General features: G+C 42.0%; 1 protein-coding gene across 12 annotated transcripts in view; it reads left to right on the forward strand.

Annotated features, from left to right (window-relative positions):
* Positions 1-27,700, forward strand: part of FOXN3 (forkhead box N3) — a 391,460-nt gene that overhangs the window by 207,074 nt on the left and 156,686 nt on the right. For all 12 annotated transcript variants that reach the window (XM_053603883.1, XM_053603879.1, XM_053603878.1 and 9 more), the window contains one exon: positions 13,221-13,357. In XM_053603883.1, the coding sequence (XP_053459858.1) occupies positions 13,221-13,357 (137 nt within the window). The remainder of the gene's footprint in view (positions 1-13,220; positions 13,358-27,700) is intronic.

The following is a 27,700-nucleotide window of genomic DNA, read 5'->3' on the forward strand; positions in this document are numbered from 1 at the left end:
TTAAGCCCAGGAGTTGGAGGTTGCTGTGAGCTGTGTGAGGCCACGACACTCTACTGAGGGCCATAAAGTGAGACTCTGTCTCTAAAAAAAAGAATTCTGTTCCCACATGATTCCTCCATGTTCTCTTGCCCCGTGTCCTCGGACGCACTATGGACGGGGGAATATTCAGAGGTGCACTTCTGAAATACCTATGGGGCATTAACACCATCACAGAGCTCATGTATCTGAATACCCTACAAGTGACATTAATCTTAATTGCCATCTTTTTTTTTTTAATTAAATCATAGCTGTGTACATTAATGTAGTCATGGGGTACAATGTGCTGGTTTTATATACGATTTGAAATATTTTCATCACACTGGTTAACATAACCTTCATGGCATTTTCTTACTTATTGTGTTAAGGCATTTATATTCTACATTTAGTAAGTTTCACATGTACCCTTGTAAGATGCACCGTAGGTGTGTTCCCACCAATCACCCTCCCTCTGCCCATCCTCCTCCCCCACCCCCTTCCCCATATTCTTAGGTTATAACTGGGTTATAGCTTTCATATGAAAGCTATAAACTGGTTTCATAGTAGGGCTGAGTACATTGGATACTTTTTCTTCCATTCTTGAGATACTTTGCTAAGAAGAATATGTTCCAGCTCCATCCATGTAAACATAAAAGAGGTAAAGTCTCCATCTTTCTTTATGGCTGCATAATATTCCATGGTGTACATATACCACAATTTATTAATCCATTCGTGGGTCGATGGGCACTTGATTTAGCAATTATGAATTGGGCTGATTTAGCAATATGATTTAGCAATTATGAATTGGGCTGCAATAAACATTCTGGTACAAATATCTTTGTTATATTGTGATTTTTTTTTTTTTTTGTCTTCTGGATATATACATAGTAGAGGTACTGTAGGATCGAATGGCAGGTCTATTTTTAGATCTCTAAGTGTTCTCCAAATATCTTTCTAAAAGGAACATATTAGTTTGCATTCCCACCAGCAGTATAGAAGTGTTCCCTTTTCTCCATATCCACACCAACATCTCTGGTTTTGGGATTTTATGATATGGGCTAATATTACTGGAGTTAGGTGATATCTCAAGGTAGTTTTGATTTGCATTTCTCTGATGATTAAGGATGATGAGCATTTTTTCATATGTTGTAGGCCGTGCGTCTGTCTTCTTCAGAGAAGTTTCTTTTCAAGTCCCTTGCCCAGCCTGCGATGGGATCACTTGTTCTTTTCTTGCTAATACATTTGAGTTCTCTGTGGATTCTGGTTATTAAACCTTTGTCGGAGACATTTCTGTAAATATCTTCTCCCATTCTGAGGGCTATCTGCTTGCTTTTACTTACTGTGTTCTTGGCTGTGCAGAAGTTTTTTAGTTTGATCAGGTCCCAATAATGTATTTTTGGTGTTGCTTCAATTGCCGGGGGGCTGGGGAAGAAGAGCCCTCCTAATAAAATATTCATCCAGGCCAATTCCTTCAAGACTTTTCCCTGCACTTTCTTCTAGTATCTTTATAGTTTCATGTCTTAAGTTTAAATCTTTAATCCAGTGAGAGTGTATCTTAGTTAAGGGTGAAAGTGTGGGGCCAGTTTCAGTCTTCTACAGGTCACCAGCCAGTTCACCCAGCACCATTTGTAAAATAGGGAATCTTTTCCCCATTGAATGTTTTTAAGTGGCTTGTCAAAGATCAAATAAGGGTAAGCAGCTGGGTTCATCTCTTGGTTCCCTATTCTGTTCCATACATCTACCTCTCTGTTTTTGTGCCAGTACCATGCTGTTTTGATCACTATTGATTTATAGTATAGTCTGAGGTCTGGTAGCATGATTTCTCCTGCTATGTGATTCTGTATAAAATAAAGTATTTTTTTTTTGATATCTTTAAAAAGACAGTGGAGCTTTAATAGGGATTGCATTAAAATTGTATATTGGTTTGGGTAGTATGGACATTTTAACAATGTTGATTCTTCCCAGCCATGAGCATGGTATGTTTTTCCATTTGTTACCATCTTCAGCTATTTCTTTTCTCAGAGTTTCATAGTTCTCTTTATAGAGATCTTTCACGTCCTTTGTTCATCTTCTTTGGCACTACTGTAAATGGAATAGAGTCCTTGACTGTTTTTTCAGCATGACTATTGTTGGTATATATCGGGGATCCTCAAACTACTGGCCATGAGCCACATGCAGGACTAACTGCTGCACACTTTCATCACTTGTTATGACTAGCAGTGACAAATACGGAACCAGACATTGACCATCTCATTAGCCAAAAGCAGGCCCATAGTTCCCATTGAAATACTGATAAGTTTGTTGATTTCACTTTAGTTGTTCTTCATTTTAAATATTGTATTTGTTCTTGTTTTGTTTTTTTACTTCAAAATAAGATATGTGCAATGTGCATAGGAATTTGTTCATAGTTTTGTTTTTTTTTTTAAACTATAGTTTGGCCCTCCAACAGTCTGAGGGACAGTGAACTGGCCCCCTGTTTAAAAAGTTTGAGGACCCCTGGTATATATAAAGGTCATAGATTTACGAGTGTTGATTTTGTAACCTGAGATGCTGCTGTATTCCTTGATCACTTCTAAGAGTTTTCAAGATATACAATCATATCATCTGGGAAGAGTGAATGTTTGATTTCTTTTGACCCTATGTGGATACCCTTGATCGCTTTTTCTTGCCTAATTGTGATGGCTAAGACTTCCACTATAATGTAAAAAGCAATGGAGACAATGGGCAACCTTGCCTGGTTCCTGATCTGAGTGGAAATATTTCGATTTAACTACATTCAATACGATATTGGCTGTAGGTTTGTTGTAGATGGCCACTATCAGTTTAAGAAGTGTCCCTTCTATACCCATTTTCTTAAGTGTTCTGATCATTGAAGGATGCTGGATATTATCAAAAGCTTTTTCTGCATCAATTGAAAGAATCGTATGGTCTTTGTTTTTTAATTTGTTTATGTGCTGAATTATATTTATAGATTTATGTATATTGAACCAGCCTTGAGACCCTGGGATAAAACCCACTTTGTCATGGTGTATAAATTGTTTGGTATGTTGCTGGATTCTGTTTGCTAGGATCTTGTTGAATATTTTTGCATCAGTGTTCATCACCTGTGTCATCATCATCATCCATTTTATCAAGATCTTTGGTGTCTTCGCCCAATTCATCACCATCTTCATCAGAGTCAAGTTCTGGTCCAATATAATTACCAAACTCATTCTACAAGTCAGTATTCATGATGCTCCCATTAGCTCAACCAGAAATGCCAAGGCCACCCCTTTTTTTTTTGAGACAGAGTCTCACTGTGTCACCGTAGGTAGAGTGCTGTGATGTCACAGCTCACAGCAACCTTCAACTCTTGGGCTTAAGCGATTCTGTTTTCTCAGCCTCCCTAGTAGCTGGGACTATAGGTGCCCACCACAACACTTGGCTATTTTTTGGTTATAGTTGTCATTGTTGTTTAACAGGTCCAAGCTGAGTTTGAACCATCCAGCTCCAGTGTATGTGGCTGGCGCCCCAGTTGCTAAGATACAGGCGTCTAGCCTTGATTGCCATTATCATAGCTTTTAGAACACATCTGTGAAACAATAGCAAGATTATTGCAAAAGTAGAGGCAATATTTAGAGGACATGCTGTTAGTGAGTTTGAAATACTCTGTGGCTGGGATTACCAGGCTGGTATGCATGGACGTTGGGGCCTGTCCTGTTTACCTGCAGGAGCCACTGCCAGGAGCTGGAGCCACACTAAGGCTCTTGGAAGCAAGGGTCTGGAATGACAAATTATAATTTTTTTTCTATTATTCCTTCTACTTGGGGGGGAGTACCTATTAGAGATCAAGGTTGGGCATTTAAAACACTGTAAATAGTTGTTAGGGAAATTTTTTTTTTTTTTTTAAATCTTAAACTTCTGGAGTAATTATTTTGTTATAGGAATAGACAATGATGTATACAGTAAAATTCTTTGAAATCCGTTTTATCCTTTTTTCCTGTTTCCCTCTTTTGCCTACTTGGTTAATTCCTGGGATTGTTTTCTTTTTAAATTTCTAAGTTTGATGATTCCCCTTGACAACTTCAGACCATAACGGATATAATTTTAGAAAACAAAGGGCCCTTCGGAATCACTTGCCAAACATTTTGTTGTGGTTCTTCCTCATACATTTTGAAGATGAGGCCATGATGTTGGGGTCATTTGTTAGAATATCTTCTCTCTGTTCTACTTTTTTCCCCTAGTGTCACCTCATTTCTATTGTGACTTCCTTTGATAAGAGAATTAAATGGATTAATTGCCTTTTACTTGCTGGGTATGGTGTCAGGTGTGTTATGCACATCAGCATCTCATTGAAGCTCAACATGACTTTTGGAGAAGATAGTATTATCTCGTACGTACGGACGAAGAAACTGTGAATCTTTAGAGGACAAGTGGTTTATCCTCAGGAACACAGCAGATGAGCAGTGTAGACAAGAACCATATAGGTTGATCTCCTTGTTGGGAGCCACACATGGGGATACTTTCTAGAATGATCTTGAGGAAAGCCTTGGCATTACTTTCCTCCAGGTATGGAGGCATGAATTAGTTTGTAGTATTTGCTTCTCACCCTCTTAAAAGACCAAAAGAATGAAATTCCGTGTGGGGGTCTTGGTGGGAGATTAGAGATGTGGTGAGAACCCAAATAAGAGGCTGGAGAGTCCTGCAGGGTAGCCTAGGTGGAAGTGAGAGGGGCCCTCTGAGTAGGGGGCGTGGACACCAGGTGGGTTCCCAGAAGGAGCTGGTACCAGGGTGTGTATGTGTGTGTATGCATACACATGTATAAGCATGTGCAGTTTTAACACGTCCCTCCTCGTGGGTCTCATCTTATGTTATGTTCTCAGTAGCCTCTGGCCAGTTATGTAATTCTTTTTTTTTTTTGCAGTTTTTGGCCAGGGCTGGGTTTGAACCCGCCACCTCCGGCATATGGGGCCGGCGCCCTACTCCTTTGAGCCACAGGCTCTGCCCACAGTTATGTAATTCTTTATAATTGCTTCCTTTCTGTCTTCTGCACCCTAAGAAAATGGACCCTGCCTTTGTGTCCTGGTACCGTGCCCAATGCCTCCAGCTCTATCAGCTCTTTACAGGTGATGTTAAGTGAACTGCTTCAAAATCAGGCCCAAAGCTCATCCTTTCCTTAGGCCCAAGGAAGTTTGAATGGTTTTGTGACCCACTGAGGTCTGAATTCTGGCCTGATGGTGGTAGTGAGGGTTAAGGATGAGTTCTGTGGCAACAGGAGAGGCTGTGGCTCTGAAGGTAGCAGCAGCTGCCTGCCCTGCCCCTGCCCTGCTGTTCTCTCTTCCTTCCCCCCTCTCCCTTTGTCCCTCCTCCTTTAAGGCCCAGAGGAGCTGAGCAGGAGCCAGGTCCAAAGTAGAGGAGGAGCCCTCACTGAGGGGAGAATGGGGCACTCTGTGTAGTGGGGGCAGACACACAGGACCAGTGTGTCCCTGCTCCAGGGGGGCCCCAGGGAATTAGCTAGACCCATAGTGAAACAAACCTAGGCTGTTTCCAAGAGAAGTTTCCTGGGAAACCTTCACATTTGCTAGGTACTAGGGCAATTTGATGAAAAATGTCCACTTTAGAGTCTCCTCTCTATAAAGCAACAAGTACTTTTTGGTGAGAGGTGAGTGGCCAGTTTCTACTATGAACCCAGGAATCCCCAGGAACCGTGGCCGCAGCTGGGGAGCGCCTCCCCTCATCTAAGGCGGACTCCTCTGCCTGCCCCTCACCGTGCCCACACTAGCTTCACCCTCCAAGCCAGGCCTTCTCCCCACCCTACTCTGGTGCAAGGTGGGGGACTGGGCTGCTCTGCTTCAAGGACGAAGGTGGCAGGGAGTGGAACCCTGAACTTCTGTATCCTCCTAGACATCTTTCCATGTGCAAAGACGTGACTCAAGGAAAGTGGCTTTCTCAAAAGTCCCATAACCCTCCTTGCATGAGTCAGTGGCCAGTTCTTTGCTTTGTTCTATTTTGATCTTCCATTTCCACCTCTGTCAAAATGCATTTGACACAAAATGTTTCCTTCAGACCAAGGAAAGTAACATCAGACAGTGGGAAACAAATAGCTATGTGCAGGTTTTTTTAGATGAAATTTATATCAATTTCACAGTTTGACAAGTACCTATCTGTGAGTGCATTGACTGAATGTTTTAGAGCTTAGTGTCCAGAGACCTGGTTATTTAATATCTTTCTTACCATCATTATAATGAGAGCTAACATTTGTTGAACTGTTTCTGTGCCAAGCACACGGTTATCTCATTTAATCCTCATGGCAATATTGTGAAGCGGATAGGACATCGTTCCCATTTTATAGATGAGAAAACTGAAGCTCAGAGTCGTGAGGTATCTTTCCCAAAGTCACACAGCTGGGAAGTTGAAACAAGGTACATGGACCCAGGTTTTTCAACCAAGCAAGGCCTCCCCTTTGAAAAAGCAATGATATGTTCCTCACCGACGTGTGGTACTGGCCTAGAGCAGGGTTGATAAGCTGCTGAAGGAGGTGGTGACGTGAGGGCCCATGTCTACCAGTTAATCCACAATGGCGTGTTCTCAAAGCATAGACTGATGGGCCTTGGGGATGACTTAGTCTGACCTGCTAAGTTATAGGTCAGGAGGCTGAGCCGCAGAGGGGAAGACAGCTGCTCGAACACAGGAACATCACAAGGCGGTGATGCCAGGTGCAGCCCAGCGAACAATAGGAGTTCTTTTTACTGAAGGACTTACTGGTTCCCATCTGTGTCTACACCCCCCCCACCACCACCCCAAGAGGGTCCCTCTTTACTTCTTTGAGATGCTTGACTTAGATCATCATCACCATCCCTCCCCAACCCTTAGGGTCCCATCCCCTGAAGACTGTTACCTGGTTTCTTAGGTTCCAAAAACTATAGGTTTTTTTTTTTTTTTATCTTTGAGAGAGAATCTCTCTCTGCTGCCCAGGCTAGAGTGCCGTGGTCTCAGCTTAGCTCACAGCAACCTCAAACTCCTGGGTTCAAGCAATTGTCCTGAATCAGCCTCCCGAGTAGCCAGGACTGCAGTTCCCCACCACCACGCTGGGTTAATTTTTCTATTTAGTGGAGGTGTCCTGCTTTGCTCAGGCTGGTCTCAAACACCTGATCCTCCTGCCTCTTCAGGCTACCAGAGTGCTGGGATTATAGACCTGAGCCACCGTGCCTGGCCCTACAGGGGCTTCGAGTGTGAACTGTGTGTACTGGTTTAGGAGATGTAGAGCACGGGGGTGAACTGTGGACTATGTTTGTGTAAATAGGTCTTACTGAAGCACAGCCCTGTTCGTTTGTTTGTTTGTATCCATGGTTCCTACTGTGCTGTAATGGCAGAGTTGAGTGTTGCAAGAGATCTTATGACCTACAAAGACTAAAATATTTACTCTAATCCTTTAAATATTTACTCTGACCCCTGCTCTGGAAGACCCAGTTGATGTTAAACCTCTAAGGCCATCCAGCCCTGATCTACCATTACCTTCGTGAGCTTTTGCTATAAAGGTTGGGGCCAGTACGTGTACACCAGAGGGAAGACAGGTGTGGCTTAGATCCAGGAATTTCTTTCAAGTATAATCACATGTCGCTTCACGGTGGGGATATGTTCTGAGAAATGGGTTGTTAGGCGATTTTGTCATTGTACAAACATCATAGAGTTAGTACTTACACAAACCTCGATGGTGTACATGTCCATACAGAGGGTGCTGAAAAAGTGGATACACAGCTTAAGAAAGGAAAAAACTGTATTAAAATACTCTATATTAATAACGAGTGCCATCTTGTATTTGTATCTTGTACCTCTTAGTGACTTAAGTATTATAATTGTAATACAGTTTTTTTTTTTTTCTCTTTTAAAATGTGTATACATTTTTGGTACTCTATGTGTGTTCACGTGGAAAACCGTATTACGGAGCATCAATCGTTTTCCCTCCTTGATCTGCAGTGCCGGTACCAAGTGCCTTATCTCAGGTTTCTGTACGTGCTACCTTATCATCTTATGGGACCCCGTTCACTTGCAGTTTTTAGGTGCAACACACCTGTACCCTAATCAGTAGATCTTAACAGATAGACAATTTCAAGTTTATATATTCAAGAGGGCTGGACTTTCCCCTTCTCCCTATCTTCGACCTACTTAGTTTTCTCAAAGCAAACCTTTATTTTTCTCTTTCTTTTACCTACCACCTCTAATCCACGGCGCGGTCCGACTGCTTCTCCAGAGTCCACTCTGAAGCTCTCCTCCTTTCTCCGTGCCCACTGCTGCCACCTGAGCCAACACTCCCTGGGCATCGCAGGCCTGGGCTGTGGCATCACCACCAAACATATCCCTGCAGGTGCTCTTCCCACTTCCAGCTCATTTATCCTTCACACAGCAAGCTATTTCCTTTCTTCACTCACTTTATTTCCTCCCTAGCAGGTATCACAGTCTGTCATGATCCTATTTATTTATTTCTTTACCTCCTGACTGTCTTTTTTTCCCTCTCTGGAAGCCAAGCTTCATAAGGGCAGTCTCCTTTGCGTGTTGCTTGGTATTCATTCACAGGTCCTTCCCATGGTAGGATGTGTGAATGAATGAATGGGCAAATGAAGGAAGGAATGAACAAAGGTGGGTAGTATTAGACACATTCTCAGAAGTGTTATGTCAGAAACTTCAAAGGCTGTCATCTCAGGTTCTCCCAGAACACATACCTGTTTTATATGAACACCTGTTCCGTTTTGATATGGTTCCTCAAGCACGGCTCCGAGAAGTCACCTTGACTGTGCGTGTCTGTCATTATTGCTCGAAAAGGGCTTTATCCCCCAGAAGTGAGGAGCAGGGGGGTTCAGAAAACTGGATGTCATTGTTCTAGATCGCTGTTTACTAAACTCTGTTGACCTGGCTTCCCAGTAGGAAGTGTGTGTTATCTGTGATCAGTTACCCACAGATGTACACATTTACATATAGATAAATTCCATAATGCATTACTTTACTACAGACATTTTTTATTCTAGTCTGTTCTATTTGGTTCTGTTCCATTAAAACAATGCCGATTGTGATCAGTTTCATTGATTTCATGACCCGTTAATGAATCATAGTTTCAATAACAGTGTTCAAAATATGGTGCTTTTCATCAGAAACTCAAAACCTAGTGAAGGGATCCAAACACAAAGAGTCCCATAAGGCAGGCTGGTGAGTCAAGAGTGCAGGTCCACAGTGCAACGGAAATTCGGCACAGATCCACCAGCCTGTAGAGATAGTCCCTGCATCTAGACCTTTCCAGTGGTCTGGGTGGGAGAAATGTTATCTTTAGATGTTCAATTTAATTTAGTTGTCTTTTTTTTTTTTCTTTTTACCAATTTTCACTAAGCAGTTCTTCCTATAATATAGGATCTTGTTTGTTTTTCCTCTTGTGAATTGCTGTCTTTTTATTGCTAACAGGGAGTTATTATTCTCCAGGTGGTTTTTAATTTAAAAACAAACAAACTTGGTCTCATCCATATCTTTCTACTCATCTTCCCACTCCGTTTTTTGCATTAGTTTTCTCTGGTGGTGTTGGGGGTGTAAATATGTATATAAATACACACAGAGAAAAGTGCCTATAAATGAAGATCTTCCTTTCCTTATTATTTTGAATTCCTTAATATTTCACGGTCCATGGCCCTCACAGTTACTTCCATTATAAAAAAATAAAGCACTCCATGTTCTTGTCTTCAGATGAGGTGCAGATATTTCTATGGAAGCTCTGACTGTTAAACTTAGTACACCACTGTAATCAAATTACCTCCTTCATTCCCCTGTTAAATGTAATTTTTCCTGGCCTAAGAAATTTGAGTATTCTACCCACTGAATATTTCCATTTTAAAAGTTTTCAAGTAAACCATTTTACCTATTCTAAATGGTTACATGAAACCGAGGCAGATGCTTGAAGATGAGGCGTGGTGCCTGCATCTCTCACGCCTCTTCCACCCTGGGCTGGACCCTCTGCACTGTCAGACGGCCCGAGGCATTGACCGGACCCAGGGGTGTGTCTGGAAGATGCTCTCCCCGCCCTGGAGTGCCAATACTTCTCATTCAGAGATATATTTAAATTAGTGTCTAATGTGTAAAAAACTCAGTAATTTTAGACCTGTCTGATTGTAAAATGCAGAACTGATCAAGGTAGGAGCCGTTCCTTGTAATCCAAAGCCTGAGAAAATTGCTTCAGTTAATAAATCTTGGGAGATGGTCACATGCACTGACCAAGTTTGGAATTGTATAGCTCAGGTTCATTCATGATGTGACGACCTGGGCAAAGGAAAACTCGCAGCAGCTGATGTGCTGCTGCGTCAGTCATGTCAGCTTCCTGAGCAGGGGAGAAGTCACGGTGGGTGTGGGGTGTTGGAGGGCAGAGGGAAGGAGTGATGCCCTGAAGGGGGGCTGAGAAGGCTGAGAAGCTCTTCTGAGTGAATTTGTTGAGCCAGCACCGACAGCGTGTACTAGTAGACTATCATTCTGTCCACACTTGCCAGGTCGGTTCGCTGGAGTCCCCTCCCACCACCTGGGATGGATTTGGAATCAATCGACATTGCCAGCTTTGTTCTCTTTCCTCTGTCAAAAAAAGAGACTATGATACCACCTGCCATTTATTCAGCACGTGCAGCTACAGCCACTGCTGCAGATGTTTTATATCACACCACCTGTGGGCCTCATACCATCTCTGAGTGCAACTCTGACCAAGGAGGATACCAGCGTCGTGGGGTGGTGACAGGTGCAGGGTCACTCTGTTTGGCTCCAGACTGCCCGTTCTTACCGTTGCCCACCCTGCCTCTCTGCAGTGAGTCGGTTACCTGGTCCTATGCAATCTTAGGGGGTTATTCCCGTCAACTTTTAAGTAGTCGTATGGTATCATAAACAAGATACTTAGGTCAGGATTGGGAGAAACCACATTCTTGGCCTTTTGTTATTTCCCTGAAAGGGCCAGTTGTCCTTCGTTTCTTTGTCATGTTTTTTCTATGTAAGATTAAATAGTCCAGCCCTGAAAGCCAGAACTGAGATAATCACGTTGCAGAAATGTTTGGGTGGCACGTGGGCCGCGTGGCCCTTGGTGTGGCTGTTGCTGGTTTGGGACCTTATGTGCAAAGGGTCAGAAAGGCCTTTTCCCAAACCCATTGGCCCCGGGCTCCAGACCCCTATGGTTTTTAGGATTCAGAGGATTTTGTTTGTTTGTTTTTTTCTTTTTCACATTATACAGCTATTTTTTTTTTTTTTAACATTATCCAAATGTGGTGGTTACTGATCTCCCCTCACCTCCCCCACACCTATCCACTCCTTAGCTTCTGGCTTTTCTTCTAAAAATTGTCCTGTATAGCTCTTTTCCACAGGAGAAGACGGAGGTTCCAAGGGCAGATAGTGGGTGCCTGCCTGCTTTACTTGGAAAGTCTCATCAGCGCCTCTTAACTGTTCTGGGCTTGCAGTGTGTGCATGAAAGGAAAGACCACATAGGAATGTTGAATTTTCCAAAGTTGAAATCTTTCAGGTCTTTAAACATCCTGTTGATTAAACTGGGAACTTTGATGTTTAGTGCTGACGGGTCAGCCTGACTCAGATCTATGTCTAGGGTCAGGCCTGTGCTTGGAGCCCCTGGCCATGGCTTTGAGCAATCCCCCTACTCTTAGTGCACATGAGGAGTTAATCCCAATGCACTGCTTGCTGGTGTTGTTGATAGTAAAGTATTTTAATGAGCTCTGTGAATAAGGCCTGTAAGGAAACTATTTGGTGAACAGATGCCTGAAATACAGAGTTCTTAAAAACGTATTTAAAGATTTTAGGAGTAACTTATTTTTAGTGCTCCTTCAAAGGCATTTTTCTAGATTGCCCCATACTGCAATGTTAGTGAAACCTTTTTTTGTTTGTTTGTTTGCTTTCTAAATGCTGGGGGACAGCACAATAGTTCTGAAACTAAGGCAAGCTGTTGGCTGGAAGCATGGGGTGGGCTCAGGTTTATGTAATTTAACCTCTTTTCTCTCCAAATCAGTAAATATTTACAAATGACCTTATCAAACAGTTTGGGTACATTTGGTCACTTGAAAGCGTGCAGCCAGAGCAGCAACTGCCCAGCTGCCTGCTGCCAGTTCCAGTGGCCCTCTGAGGAAGAACTTAAATTTTTTAAAAAACATTGTCCCTAGACCAAATGCTTCTAACTACAAGTGGGCCTGGGAGGAAGTCTCCCTCTCTCTATGGAACAGTCTTAGAAAACTTGCATTTTAAAGTTTGACTTCTAAAGATTCAACTCTGAAGAACTAGGGCGGATTGCTGGGAACTGAAGAATCCAAAAAATAAATATTGGATTCTGGCTTAGCTTTACCATTGCTGCGCCTGTGCTTTTGTGTCTTGGGGAAGGTAATTACAAGCACAAATGTCATTCTTTTGTGAGTAAATTGGAAAAAACAAGTGGATTACTTGCCATTTTTGTAAAATGGCACTGATATAATATGGTTTTAAAACATAACTCTCAGCTAGGTGCAGTGGCCCATGCCTGTAATCCTAGCACTCTGGGTGGCTGAGGTGGGAGGATTGCTTGGGCTTGGGAGTTTGAGACCATCCTGAGCAAGAGTGAGACCCCATCTCTACTAAAAATAGAAAATCTAACCAGGCATTCTGGTGGGCACCTGTAGTCCCAGCTACTTGGGAGGCTGAGCTAAGAGGATCACTTGAACCTAAGAGTTTGAGGTTGCTGTGAGCTATGGCACCATGGCCCTCTACCCCAGGGCAACAAAGTGAAACTCTGTCTCAAAAATAAAATATAACAAAATAAAATGAAAAATTCTCTAATTTTTAGAGCAGAGATGGCATTTTGAGGGTGTCTTAGCCTTCTTTCTCTTTCAACGTTTGAAATATGAAAAAAATTAAAGCTCATTTTAGAAAAGCATGCTTATGTTCTTCAGAGTTGACACTGAGAAAGTAATAAAGGATTCTCTTTTGGTAGCTAGGATATGAAAATTATTATATCAGCATAATGCGGTGATAACATGTTCATTTTGTCTTTCAAACTAAATGTGACTAAGATTGCAGTGCATTTTATGGTATTCTGGTGTCAGTATAATATCAAAAACTGGCAAACAACAAATAAACAAGAAGCTTTTAAAAATAAATAACTATGAATAGCTAATGTCTACTTACTGCAAAATAGTTAATGCTTCTGTATTAATACTTTTGTATTTTAATTTTCTTTGCAGAGTATTGGGAAAGGGTCATTGTGGTGCATAGACCCAGAGTATAGACAAAATCTAATTCAGGCTTTGAAAAAGACACCTTATCACCCACACCCACACGTGTCCAATACATCTCCCACCTCTCCTCAGGCATATCAAAGGTAAGCAATTCAGACTTTTTTTTCTTCTTCTTCTTTTTTTTTTTTTTTTTGGTCTACTGAAATTGCATTATTTTGGCAGAGACAAGCACTGAAATTAATTTAGTAGGCTATGTGAGATTTTAAAAATACCTGCAGGTAAATGAGAAAGAAATTAAGTATTATTAGGAGGTATATCCATTGTCATAGTTCTGCAGACCTTACCGCTTCTGCTGCTTCAGAGGAATGTGTTTCCAGAAGCCTTCCTGGTGGGTGAAATAATGTCTTCCTGGGCAGAAACATTTGCAAAGAGAAGTTGACAGCTCTCACATCTGAATGTGGCACATTTTGTTGGGGTGAAAGTAGAGGAATGAGTCAAGCAAGCGAATCCGTCTTCCCTGGTCTGGCCTGTCTCTAGAGATGTTCAGTGGAGTTGTTGTTGGTCCTGTCTCCATGTGGACGGTGCTCCGGGGTGATCATTTTGTTGTGGTTACTTGGTGTTTGCTTCTTCAAGGAGAACAGCAGACAACAATGGAGGCCTCCCCCCTCCCCCCACATGCCCATCTGTTTTGAGACAATAAGATCACAGGTACCATTTTTATAAATACATAATTGGAGGGGTGGGCAAATAGCCCGCCACTTAAAAAAAAATCAAATTAGTGGAATCATAGATTCCAAAAAAGAGTCATATAATACGGAACAAAATTTTAAAATAGATTTTATCAATACACAGTACTTGAGTTTGCAATACATCCTTCAGCCCTACAAACAAATTTTTCTGTATAGAAATGTTTCTATTGTAACCACCCAGTTAAGAGAAATTGGACTACCAGTTGAAGTTAATTAGGAATGGCATGATGTCATAGATCTCGGCAGTTTTACAGTCCACTTCTTTGCAGATTGTTTTCCTAGCTTCTGTTTGTTCTGCAGGAGGGAGCACAAAGTGATCCCCTGAAATAGCATTAATGAAGTTCTTGTGCATCTCAGTTGAGAAGCATTCCATCACAGGCCCTAGACAATCAGTCTTCAGCAAGAGACAGGGAGGAACAGCTGGGCTCTCTGAGAAGACTGCTGTATGTCTGCCTTTGCTAGGCGATTAGCGTGATGGTAGCCATGGCAACTGGAACGTCTCCATAGTAACGCGTAGCTGAGACAGGTGCAGTTGCATCACAAGGCTGTTTGTTGCCTGGCAAAAGGACAGGCCATTAGTACTTAGATATACGCTGTTGCCTTAGAAACAAATAACCCTACATAGCAACTACAGTTGGTACGAACGGTTTGGGGGTGGGGAGGGGAAGGTTGTAGCTGCTTTTGTCTGTGTTCATAAAAATCAGAAGCATACTTTATTTGAAATGACAACTTGAGGTCATTTAGCTGTAGGAGATAAAATGGGATTTTCTAAAGCAGCTCAGCCAACACTGTAGAAATGTCCAGAAGGACAGAGCCATATGCTTGGTTTTCTCCGTGTGGTTGTAGCCCCTCCTGAAATGGAAGGGAACTAGGACTGGAGTGGAGAATTGCCCATGTGCAAGGTTGGTGTCAGAGGACGTGAGACTGATTAGTAAAACATTTCCCAGATTCTCACGTTCCTCTGCTGTCTCACTGCCCCTTCTCTCCAAACTGCACAGAATAGCCTTCTCTTACAATTCCCTGTCTACCTCAGAGGTATTTCATCTCTCTTTGCTTCTAGGAAGTTAAGGACATAAGTATTATTCACTGGGTCATATTAGTGGTTCATTTAGACCAGTATTTTGTTGATAAATGTGACCCCGAGGGAAACACAGTAATTATTTAATAATTTGAAGGATTACAGCAGAGCTCTGGGGGTTGCAACAGGAATGCATACTCAGAGAAGCATTCTGAGCTGGCCTTAACTTAATGACTTCATTTGATTTTTAATATAGGCATAAAAATGCAGATGAACTAGAGCTTTGGAAATGACAGTAATTTCCAAATGAATACTTTAGATCCTGTTCTGTCACCTCCAGCTCCTTTTTTCCCAGATGACCATGGTGGGGGAGTTTTCTGCATCTATTCATGTGGGTGCTTAGATTTCACCTCCATAAAGGTCTCAGGAAATAGAGTCAGATGACAGCTGAAAAGTCTAGCCTGCCTCTTCCATGCTAACTCCCCAAGAACACGTCACTTTCTCTTTCCTGGGGACTGTCATCCATCCATCTGAAAGCTTAGCATGCTTAGGGGATCTCTAGTGTGTGAAATTGTACTGAAGCCACTAGTACTAGATGATTGTACGGTATTTCTATGGCTTACGATTATGTGGTGGTTGGCTCTGTTCTACGCCATCAGGCTACTTGTTGACGTGACTTCAGGAAGATAGAAGTAGAGCAAAGCGACTCATTAAATGGGGGCCAAAAAAATACCAAATTGACACGATCTGGCTGGGTCTGCTGTGGTGCAGGGAGTCACCTGTCATCCTCTGCAGGATTGCTGTGAGGGGCACCTGGGAAGTGCTTGGCTTTTGTGGAGCTGGTACTTAGCATGCTGAAGAAGATGGTGATTACACTAGATGGGCGGTTATTGCTACTACTTGCAGGTGTGCTTGGCAAGTATCGCTCTGAACTGAGCTGCAGGTGGCTGGAAACTGCAGGAAAAATGAGGCATTTGAAAACACTGCCCAAACCTTGTTCGTTAAATAGGTGTGTAATGCTAAACATTGTGGTGTCAAGACTCAGGCTTCTGTGTTCCAGTATGCCCTATCCGGTGGTTGGTAAGACTTTTCCTCCACACCTGCTTTTGTGATATACTGAATTTGTGAATTTTTAATTGAAATGCAAAGCTCAGTGACATTAGCCCTTCTATTCATTTGGGAAGGCATCTATGACAAAGCACCTCACTTACACTGAGAAACTTACTGTTTCGCAGTGGTGGAAGCTGGCAGTCCAGGGTACCAGCAGCTGTGGTTCTTTCTGAGGGCTGGGAGGGAGCTTTGGCTCCACCTTGGTCCCCTGGCCTCTGGGGCTCTGCTGCCATTTCCCTGGAGTGCTCTGACTTACCTTGATCTCTGCCTTCATCCTCATATGGCGTTCTCTCTCTGTGTGGTGTCCATGTCCAGATTTCCCTTTTTATAAGGATACACTAGTCCTATTGGCTGAGGGGCTCACCAGATTAACCTCATCTTAACTGACTACATCTCCACTGATCTTAAGTCCCACATAAGGTCACATGATGCTATACTGGGGGCAGGACTACAGCATAGTTTAGAGAGACTCAGTTCAACCTGCGTAGCCCTTTTCGTAAGTGAAGACCTAGAAAGAAAAGGGAGGGATGCCGTATTTGGAAAAATTTGGAGAAGCAGAGAGTAAGGAAATATTTTTAAAACCAAAATGATGGCACTCTATCAGAGGGACACAAGAGCCAACTTGAAATTGCTCCCATGAGCCAAAGCTAGGACAATTTGAGCCCCCAAATAAATAATATAGCATTGGATGATAACCCAAAACATAAAATAAATACCTATGTGTCCATACTGATATAAATCATTGATTGACTACATAAATAATTGAGAGAAGAGACAAATTTTCCATAAGGAGAATTCCAAATCATTTATGTAGATATTTGTCCCCTGGATGAGTGGACCATAACTGTCCTCGCCCTGAATGACCATACTTAATGGCTTACCACCTCCAAAGAGTGGCATGTGAAAAAGGTGGGAAAGGAAGTTTATTGTGGAAAAACCTGGTAAATAACTGTTCCCCAGGTGATGAGAGCTAACATCCTGATGTGACATTGGTAACGGGACCCTTCCATATGAAGTCATGGACTTGGCACTTCACTTCGGTGATGTCTTCCTCCCCAAAACCTATAATCACAACCTAGCGATGGGAAAAGCACCAAATAGTGATTCTGTCCTTCCAAGAGGACATTCTGTAAAATACCTGATCAGCAGTCCTCAGATCTGTCAAGGTTATCCAAGACGAGGGAAGTCTGAGAATCTGTTACAGACCAGAGGAGGCTGCAGAGACGTGATGACTAAACTGTCATGTGATAGCCTGGATGGGATCTTGGAGCAGGAAAAGGATATTGAGGGAGAACTTGTGAAATATGAATAGACTGTGCCGTTTATTTAATAGTGCGGTGCCAGTGTTGGCTCTATAGCTCTGACCAAGTGTCCCATAGTAATGTTAAGGTCTCGACATTGGGGGGAACTGGAGTGAGGGGTGGATGGGAACTCTCTGTGCTATCTTTGTAACTCTACTGTTTATCCAAAAATCACTCTGCAAACACCAACTCATGGAGTTGATCCATTTTAAATATACAAACCAAATCAGTTTTAATAAAAAGTAAATCAGTGCAATAAAAAGTAAAATCAGGCCATCTCTGAGAGTTTCCTGGCTTCCTGGAGAGCCCCTGTCATTGTTACAGTACATTTGAAGAGCTGGCTGTCAGGGGCCCTGCCTCTACCTCATTCCGTGTAGGATCTGCTGAGCCATAGGAGGATGTCACTGTAATTTGAATGCTTCCGTTTTTGGAACTTTATTTTTGTAAAATGGCAGCACTCTGTAGGGTACCCATGGCTGAGCTCAGGGAACTCTTGCAGACTGAGCCAAACAAGCTTGCTTGAGAAACCTAAACCTTTGCCAGGGAGACTTTGGCACGTAGCTTTCAGAATCTAGATCTGGAAAGAGAAGGGAGGGATGCCGTATTTGGATTTTCTTCTCCCCTACACCCCTTCAGAAAAGTCCAATTAGTTGTTCTGATGGTTGTGTTGCATATGCCCCTCCTTCCTGGACATGGCAGTTTTCATTAAAGAATATGCATATTTTTAATGCTTTTGCTAGATATTGCCAAACCGCCTTCTGATTTCACACTCTGTTCCAGTCTACCTCCTAGCAATTTTTTAGGAAATTCCCACTTCCTAACTGTTCTCAGTGTTTGATGGGGAAATGAAAAGACATTTTCCCAGTGGGTGACCTCAACTTTTGTGGTTTGGATACTTTATGGTACTGGCATTTAAACTTTACTACATTAATGTGCTGTAAATACCCCCATAACAATGTTTATGACAACGAATTTGATTTTAAAAAATGGTAGGGTTGTGTGTTTATGGAGATATATATATATCTTAATGCAGTATCTTCTCTGCTATAGGCACCAATCCAAAATCAGTTTCCAGAAAAACATTTTAATCTTCTCACCAGGGGTGGGGAACAGGTTTGCAATTAATCACACAGTATGGTTTATAGAGTGTTTCCTGGATGATCAGTTTAGTTTTGTGTTTTCATGGTATTTCAAAAAAAAAAACCCAGCATCTGGTACCTCTGGTCTCCATAATGGCTCAGCTATGATTGGGCTCTAGATGGAAACTCCCACTGAGGGGGTCTTTTGTTCCCTAGTTAGCATGTACATTTAAAAATATTCACTCTAAAAATAATGACATCACATTTTTATTTAGTGTATTATAGCTTAACATGTACAAAATTAGAAAAATCTACAAGAGTTTCATTTGATGATCTAAAGATTTATTTTTCAGATGACTAATGTTTGCAGAGTCAAGATATTTCAAAAAGTTCTTTTCTGCTCTCATCTGTTTTTCTCTTTAAAATAAAGAAAATTCCAGACATTTAAACTTATCATGTACCTGTATGTTTCTCTTTGCTTATTCAGAGCATTTAATGAGACACACATTTGTGTAATGGCCTTTCCAAAGGTTTTGGACCTTTCAGATGCTGAGGTTCTTAATGAAAATGGCTGGTTTGGGTGCTGACTCAGCAAGTTTTATTTTATCCTGTCTGCTGCCATATTCACGTGCTTTGTCTTTATAATTTCTTAAATGCCTACATAGAGTAATAGCGCTAAGGATAGAGACTGTACGGAGTGGTCACTGTCTATTCAAATTCAAAAATCATGAACCCTTCTTTAACAGGTCAATAATCTTTGGGTGAGGCTGCTATGGCAGATGGGGGGATTGCATTGTGAGGAGGTGGGGGAGGTACTGAGGTGTTTGGCAAACTCATCCTTTTAGATAATCAGAAGATTAGCTTTTAAAATCCTTAAAATGTTAAGCTTGTTCACATAACGGTGTTAATTCCTCCACTTAAAATGCTGAATTTGCACACAGGGAGAAATCGCTTATTCATTGATTGGATAGGATCCAGTTATTTTTTTTAAGTTATAAGACATCTTTCATTCTAGTTATTCCAAGCATTGTACATTTATTTAAAAGTTGGCAGAAGAACGGCAAAGCTGCAGGAAAATCAGTTTTGACTTGCGTCAAAGGAATTTAATTGCTAGATTGTTGTGTTTTGCAATTTTTAATTCAGTCAACCATAAAGAAAGAGTACAAGGGGACATATTATGACATTCACTATATATATGTGTATGTACATATATAGTATGGTGGGCCCCGCAGGGGTCTGGAGTCTTTGCAGACTTGTGTAATATATAGTACGTACATATATAGTATGTATATACACATACATGCTAATATACATATATACTACATGTGTATGTATAGGTTTAGATTAGGCAACTAATCTAAATCCTTGTATTCTTTCTCTAGTGTTGACCAAATTAAAACTTGCAATAACGCAACAGTCTAACAATTAAACTCCTCTGAGGTTTATATACAACCGTTGCCAAAATAAAAAAGTCTACACGTTTTAAAGCGCACTTGTTGGAAGTAAAATCCATCATTTCCCCAGAGTTTACGAGTCGCTGGTAAAATGCACGTTCGTAGCATGTCTACACTTGTAGACATGACCACTTGTACACGTGACCAGTAACAGTACCTTCAACGTCGCAAAGTAATATATAGGTAACATCTCTTAAAATGTGTATACATCTTTAGGCACCTCTGTATATACTCGTAAGCAACATATTTTATGGAAACCATAAATAGTTTTTCTTAAATGCTGCTCATATTCAATATACTTATTTGTATAAGTTTAATAAGGGCGAGGTATGAAGTATTATGACAGATTATGTTTAAACAGTGACTTTTTGCTTCAAGTGATTTTTTAAAATGAATATTAAATTTAAAAATATCAACATGAAGCTTTTTCATGTTAAATATGTAGAAGAGTTTGCTAAATTAATGTGGTAAAATAGATAAGGGATTGAATAACAAGGCTTTCGAATAGTAAAATTTTTGCTATTTTTTTTTGTAAAAAAAATTGGAGTGGGACAGATAATAGAAGAGGTTTATAAATTATAGGGGCACACTCTTAAAAATACAGTGCTCATTTACAGTATGAGTTTTAAAAATCCATTAGTTGGCTGTAATTTTATTTTCTATCAAATCATATTGTCTGTTGACTTCCATTATATTTTCTGAATTGGTCTTATAGAATATTTTTGATCTCAGCATTTTGCCTTCAGTGTGCCGTTCATTGTACATTTAATTCTCATTCAATCCTATGTTGTTTTATTTAAATGGAAAACAGTCCCTGTTATCTTTGAGTACTTTATACCAGGCGTAGCTCATGAATATTGTGCCCAGTCATCCAATTTCATTCTGTTTTCACACTCACTCTGAAACTTGAATGTTTAAGCAGCCAGGCTGATTATAACTCTTTTTTACTCAGGTACTGAGTAAAAGTCATGGCTGAGAGAGCCACTCAGAGTTACTTTTTCATCATCTGACCTGTTGGGGTGCCCTCTGTTCTCAGTTTATATGATAATAGGAGTGTTAGGAGCTCTTTACATCTACTACAGATAAATTTCTGTTGATCTGACTCCTGAGATGATGGTTACCAAAGAGGTTCTGTGTTTCTTTCTGGTATCTCATGAGAAGAAAGTTGAAGTGTTGGTGGGCCCAGCAGGGGTCTGGAGTCTTTGCAGACTTGTGTGGCATTTGTTTGCTTCTCCAGATGGCCAGCTGAGGACCTGGCAGCTCCTGATTGCAGCACCACTCGCATTGTTAGAGGGGAAACATGCCTGCAAAGCAGGGTCCACCTGCATTCTTCGTGTTTGTAAAGCTCCTCACCTTCCCAGAGGGGGAGAAATTGATCTTCGGGTTAGAAATATGAAAGAACTGTCAAAAATGCGTGAGATTGATGACGTACAGTGCGAAACAACAGGCAATGTTTTCTTTGTCTTGCAGCAGTGTAAAAATGGCAATTTTTTCATCACGATAGAAAATAAAAAAACTACCACTGCCATGATTAAGCCTCCCCTTTCTCTAACTTCCGTTCACCCTGAATACTTCTGGGTCTTGTGGATTAACAAGGGAAGCAGATTAAGAAGTAGAGATATAATTAGATCAAACAGTGGAATCCATCATTCGTAAAAGACCTGAGACCAGGTGCAGTGACTCATGCCTGTAACCCTGGCAATCTGGGAGGCCAAGGCAGGAGGATCGCTTGAGGTCAGGAGCTTGAGGTTGCTGTGACATAGGCTGAGGCCATGGCACTCAGAACAGACTGTCTCAAAAAAGCAATGAAAAGAAATGAAACAAAAGATTTGAGAAAGATAGAATGGGGGAAAGATTAGTTGACTGTAAGTGTGTCAGCAGTGAATTATGTTGGTCAAAAGGGTACTGTATCATCAGTAATATTAATAATGAATGGTAAGTTTTTGAGCAAGTGATGTGATTACCAGGAATTCTCACTTTGGTGTGGGTCAAACCTCTCTAGAAACTTTCTGTCCATGTGGCAGGGGCCCTGTGAAAAAAATAAAGTGATCAGGCTGGCAAGGGTATCCATGTGTTACCCTCGAAGAATTGGGACTGTGTATCATGAAGAACACCTTTAGAAGGCCAGCCATTCTCACCATCAGTTAGCAGGAATTTGGATTCAGTGGGTAGAATTTATAGAAAGAAAGCTTTGGACTTGGTTTTGAAAGAAAGTTCTAATGTGTTGCCAGACATATAACAGAAGCTGGGTAAGTACATGGGTGGATGTGTGGATGGACAGATGAAGGGCATGAAGGTTGAACAAGCTACTCTTGCTGGTCAGGGGTAGACAATCAGATGCCGGGCTGGGGTGTTGCTGGAGAACTGCAAGGTATCCATTCAGCTCTTGAGATGTTGTGTTTCTGAGTCTGTTGAGCTGCCACGATGGTCCAGTGATGGAATATCCCTCTATGGCATAGTATTTGTAATTCTCCAAGCCCACAGTATTAGGTGGAAACAAAATATTAGGGAAAATATATGCATGGCTATGTTACTCAGAAGTGAGAGGTCAGGCTCTCCTCTTGAAATTAAGTCCAGATTTGAAGACCTTGATGGGACTCATTTAGTTATTCTTCCTTCTGTGTCTTCCAGCATTTTGATTCATGCCCTGCAATTACCTCCCTTGTTTTAGTGACACTTCTTTGCGTTTCCTTCCGTGTGAATAAAATTATCACGGCAGTGTTTTGCCAAGCAGAAGATCGTTTCCAAAAGCTGTCCATCAAATCCTCCAGGCCTCCCCCTATTGTTAATCCCTGGAATTAATGAGACTAACACCCACCCTCTGCATAAATCTCCTTTGGAAGAGCCAAAGCGATGTCCCTTTTGTGTAAAATCCCGTGTTTTTTGGCCAGCGTCTCTGATCCTATTCTTAACCTTTTGTTTTTCTTATGTAAAGTCCATGTTGCAATATTGTCCGACAGTCTCTGAGGTTCTGCCATGTGTGTGAAAAGTGCGGAAAGAGTGTGGAAAGCGTTAGAAAATTCTACATTAATTGTTAATTTTTGCTGATTTCTAAGTCTTCTGGAGAAAAAAAAAATCTGCAAACGATTTAGACACATATTTTTAATCATTATCTTTTTAGGTTGAGTTGCTTAATCGCAGTAGTCCAAGTTGAGACGCGCTCGCAGTGTTTACTTTCAAATGGGAAGTTTTCGTCAAGGTCCGTTTGTGAGCCAGTCACTCCAACCCATGTCTCTTGGTACCCTCTACCCGCCACCACACACTCCCTGTCCAGTTTGGCAAGAATAAAAGTGAACGGGGAAAAACACATTCAGAGGGGGGAAAGTCAACCAAGTTTCAGTTGTTTTCTTCCTCCTCCTCCTCCTCCTCCTCCTCCTCCCTCCCTCTGCAGTTGTGGGGCTTCTGAATGAAAGGAACTTTTTTGACTCTAAGGAGAATGGAGTTTCTTGAGATTCTTCTGGACTAGAAATTGCCCCACACCCTCCGTTTCTTTTCCACTTCGTGAAAAACACAGTTTCCCCCCCACCTTTTCAAACTTGCCAGCAGTTGTGGGTGCTCTGGCCTGGCTTTGTAGAGTCCATCCAGCCCACAGGCCTCCTGGTCACGCTTGTCCCCAGCTACACTTCTGTGGAGTGGACCCGAGTTGGTCCCGCAGAGGGACATAGCTGCTCTGTCATCCTCAGGCAGAAGAGGCCAACCTGAAAAAACAGAAAAATGAAAAAGATCAGTGGTCTCAAGTTCTCAAAGTATGACACTGGCTTCCCCAGCCCCATTTCCACCCCCACTCATCCCCTTAATAGACCCGGAGTCAGACAGGGCTCTCTCTCTCCTGGACCTGTCTCCCTGGCATGTGAAAGGACAGGACCTGAGAGCACACACCTGCCCTGGCACAGGCTGGGCTGTAGGATCTCCATGCTCTCTCCCAGCTCCCACATGTCATCCATTGTCACACCAGGTCCAGAGCAAATCTCAGTGTATCTCAGCGAGAGACCCAGGTTAGAACCTTATTGAGTCCACTCACAAGCCGTGTGAACTTGGACAAATTTCCTAGACTCTCTGAACCTCCATTTTTTTTTATTCCCATTGTAGCATAATAATGCCTGCCCCAAAGACGTGCGTCAGGGATTAAATTAAGTAAAATGATGTATCAAATGTTTTTTAGCACTTGTGCTTGTTCTACCGAAGAGCAATGAATTTAATTTCTCCTTCTTTACCATCACCCAGACTGGCCTTTCTTTTGACAATCACATGGTCTTGTTTTTGTGTACACTACATAACATGAACCTTGCATGTATGGTTTTGCATTGAAAGGTATATTTTTATAGTTTATGTTCTGTACTTTGCACTTGATTTAAGATCTGTGAAAACCAGGACCCTTTGTAAGTTCTTTCTCACTGTCCTTTAAACTAAACTTTGCATGTTTAGTGTTCTTCAAAAAATAGGTATTGATGATTTCTCTTAGAAAGCTCAGCACAGGCAAGGAGAATAGTGTGACATACTTTCTCCTGGTTGCTCTGGGGTGGCAGGAGTGATTGGCTACCCTTCCCTTCTTCCCTTTGCAGTCACAAGTCCAGGATGTTTGAAGGGAGTCTGTGCCCCTTCCCTCTAAAGATAATTCAGCAATTCTGTACGGTTGTTGTTTGTAACCTAACATCTCCTTCCCCATCTGTCTGTCAGGACCCTGGTGTACCTCTGGGAATGCATCAGGCCTGACTCTTTGGACCTGGCCATTCTGGAAGCCTAAGAGGCCCCTCGGGCTGCCTCGAGATGGAAAGGTTATAAATTCCAGGCTGTTGAGTCCAAGGCACCAGATATCCTCAGAGGGGGAAACATTTTGCAGCTGCCATAGAAAATGCAAATGTGCTTTAGGTGGTGCAGGCCAGGAATCGCTCAGGCTTTGTCTCCTTCATTATTCCCTTCAAAGGAAGCCTCCCTCTGCTCTTCTGTACATGGCCGTGGAGCAGGCACATGAAAGGTAAGGCTCAGAGAGCTCCCTCCTAACCACAATGGGAAAAGTTTTCACTCCAGGCTGGCCCAAACACTCAATTGTGTTCTTTCTCTACCAGATACATAATCCCTGTTTAAATCTCTTGGCAGTGACTCATTAGTCCTTTTCCTTACATTCTTTTTTTTCTTTGAGAAGAACAAAGCTTAGCGCCTCCCTGCTCCCCATCTTACTTTTCTCTCCCAGGAAATCTCTCTGGCATGCTCTAATCTCTTAGGAAGAATATCACCCAAATGCTAATCTTCCCTACCTGCTAAAGAGGGAGATCTCAATTCTTTGTACTTTCACACCTGTTTTCAGAACTCACGGATCTGTGCTGTCACAGGCCCTGGGTTTTGCGGAAGGTGTTCTGGCCACATACCAGGGCCTGACTGCCTGAGGACCCCCAGTGTGGGCAGCTCTCCCTCCCGGCTCTTTAATAGGCCATTCTGGAGAAAAGAGGGGTTGAACACGTGGTAATTCCAGCGGAATTTTGTTCTTATTAAAGCCCTTTGAAGTTCCTTCTAACACCACCCCCTCTTACTCTCACCACTTAGATGTGGTACGTTCTCTCCTCGAGGTTGTGAAGTTACAGGGAAACCAACTTGAATTTCTCCAATACAACTCTTTGATGAAGCGTAAAACAAAAATCTATTTCTATCTGATATTCTAGACTTCTAAGAAATGAACTATGAAAGTAAGTTCTTTAGCACTGTAGGATTGTCAAGAATTTTAAGTCTACTTCATTTGCCTTGCTTTGGACCCTGAACCATTCTGGATTCTGTTTGGGAAGCAGAAAACCGAACATTTATCAAACACATTAGCATGTGTCTGGCTTGGTATGACAGACATCACATACACTGTGTCTCCTAATTCTTCTAAGACTCCAGGGAGATAGATTTGATCACTGTGTCGCATGCAAGGAAACTGAAGCTAGAAGTAGTCAGGTGCTTGCAAATGGCAGGTCACCCAGCTCGCAAACGACTGAGCTGGGATCTGAGCCAGGCTGATCTTCCTCCAGAGCTTGAGTTCTTCTTGTGGTCCATTTGCCATCTCGTGGTCACTGTCATCTGTGGAAACATTCTCCGGTAGCTAACAGTTGAAGAGGGAAGCTCTGGGAAGGAGGAATGGCGTATCACTTTTTGAAAGGAATTTATGTTGTACGATTGTCAAGATCAGAGAGATAGGAGGCGAGAGATCTGAACTGGGGATTGAGACGGGACTAAGACACCTGGAGGGAGAGCCATGGGACTCTGGTGTGGTGGATAGCAGGCTGAGTGGGTTTTGTGCATGTGGCAGCGAAGGCACAGTGGAGGGGAGTGTGAAGGTGGGTGACAAAGGATCATGGTTGTGTGTGCACTCAAGTGTAAGGATCACTTCTGTTGTAGACAGAATAGAATGTTAGGTGGGGGCAGTGCCTGTGGCTCAGCGGGTAGGGTGCCGGTCCCATATGCCGGAGGTGGCGGGTTCAAACCCAGCCCCGGCCAAATTAAAAAAAAAAAAAAAAAAAACAAATAGAATGTTAGGTGGGGGGGAAATCTCAGTATTTTCTCAAACGGGCGATTTGAGCTTTATGATTTGGGGGCTTATTTATACTGATTGCTTAAGAAAAGAAGAGAAACTCAAACTTCACAATATTCAAAAGCTTCCTTTTGTCCATGAATTACACTGTTAGAGTTAATAAGGGTTTTTGTTTTGTTTCTTTCCTGTTAAATATTCAGTCTTTCTTGGGAATAAATGTTCATACTTCAACCATCTTTCTGATCATTTCTTACATGTAAAGTTTTTGGTGCTGGGTGTGGCTCACACCTGTAACGCCAGCATTTTGGGAATCTGAGGCAGGAGGACTATTAAGGCCAGGAGTTGGAGGCCAGCCTGGGCCACATAACAAAACCACATCTCTTCTGTGTGATTTTTTTTCTGGGATGTGTCTATATAGAGAACTGATAAGGGTTAGCCACCTTTGGGGTTTGAGTATCTTTTATTTTATCATTGCTGTTAAAGCAATATATTTCGTTAACAGTCTTGAAAAATAAGCTGAGCACAGTAGTTCTCACCTGTAATCCCAGCACTTTGGGAGGCCAAGACAGGAAAATTACTTGAGGTCAGGAGTTCAAGGCCAACCTGGGCAACCTACCAAGACCTCAACTCTGCAAATATTAAAAAACATTGGCGGAGCATGGTCACACATGCCTATAGTCCCAGCTACTCAGGAGACTGTGATCTCACCACTGTATTCCAGCCTGGGCAACATAGCGAAACTCTTGTTTCTAAAAATAAAAAAATAAAAACTTCTCCAATCCTTGTCTTGAATCTCTAATATTGTGCACACACAGTAAATATTTGCGAAATAAAAATGAATACATGTAATTAACATCCTTTATTTGATATTGAAGTCATAAAATGGATTAAAGCACGGAATTAATTTTATTTTTTTAAGGAATAAGCAGTGAATATTCTTCTAAAAATATCTGGCTGCTTCTGGTTGACCCAAGAGTATAAAAATTAAGCTGTAAATACATACCAAAATCGTGTTCTTAACGGGCGGTGCCTGTGGCTCAAGGAGTAGGGCGCTGGTCCCATATGCCGGAGGTGGCGGGTTCAAACCCAGCCCCGGCCAAAAAAAAAAAAAAAAAAAAAATCGTGTTCTTAAATCACGTATTTGCGAACACAAGACTGAGATTGTAGGAAGTGACATGCGCTGCTGGTCATTTTGGTTGTGCCAAGGTAGACGGAACACCTGTGCAACATGGAAGGATGTTTTTAATGACTTAAACAGGTGTGGGAATGA

The sequence above is a fragment of the Nycticebus coucang genome, chromosome 9, assembly GCF_027406575.1.
Source record: "Nycticebus coucang isolate mNycCou1 chromosome 9, mNycCou1.pri, whole genome shotgun sequence".
NCBI classification, from domain to species: domain Eukaryota; kingdom Metazoa; phylum Chordata; class Mammalia; order Primates; family Lorisidae; genus Nycticebus; species Nycticebus coucang.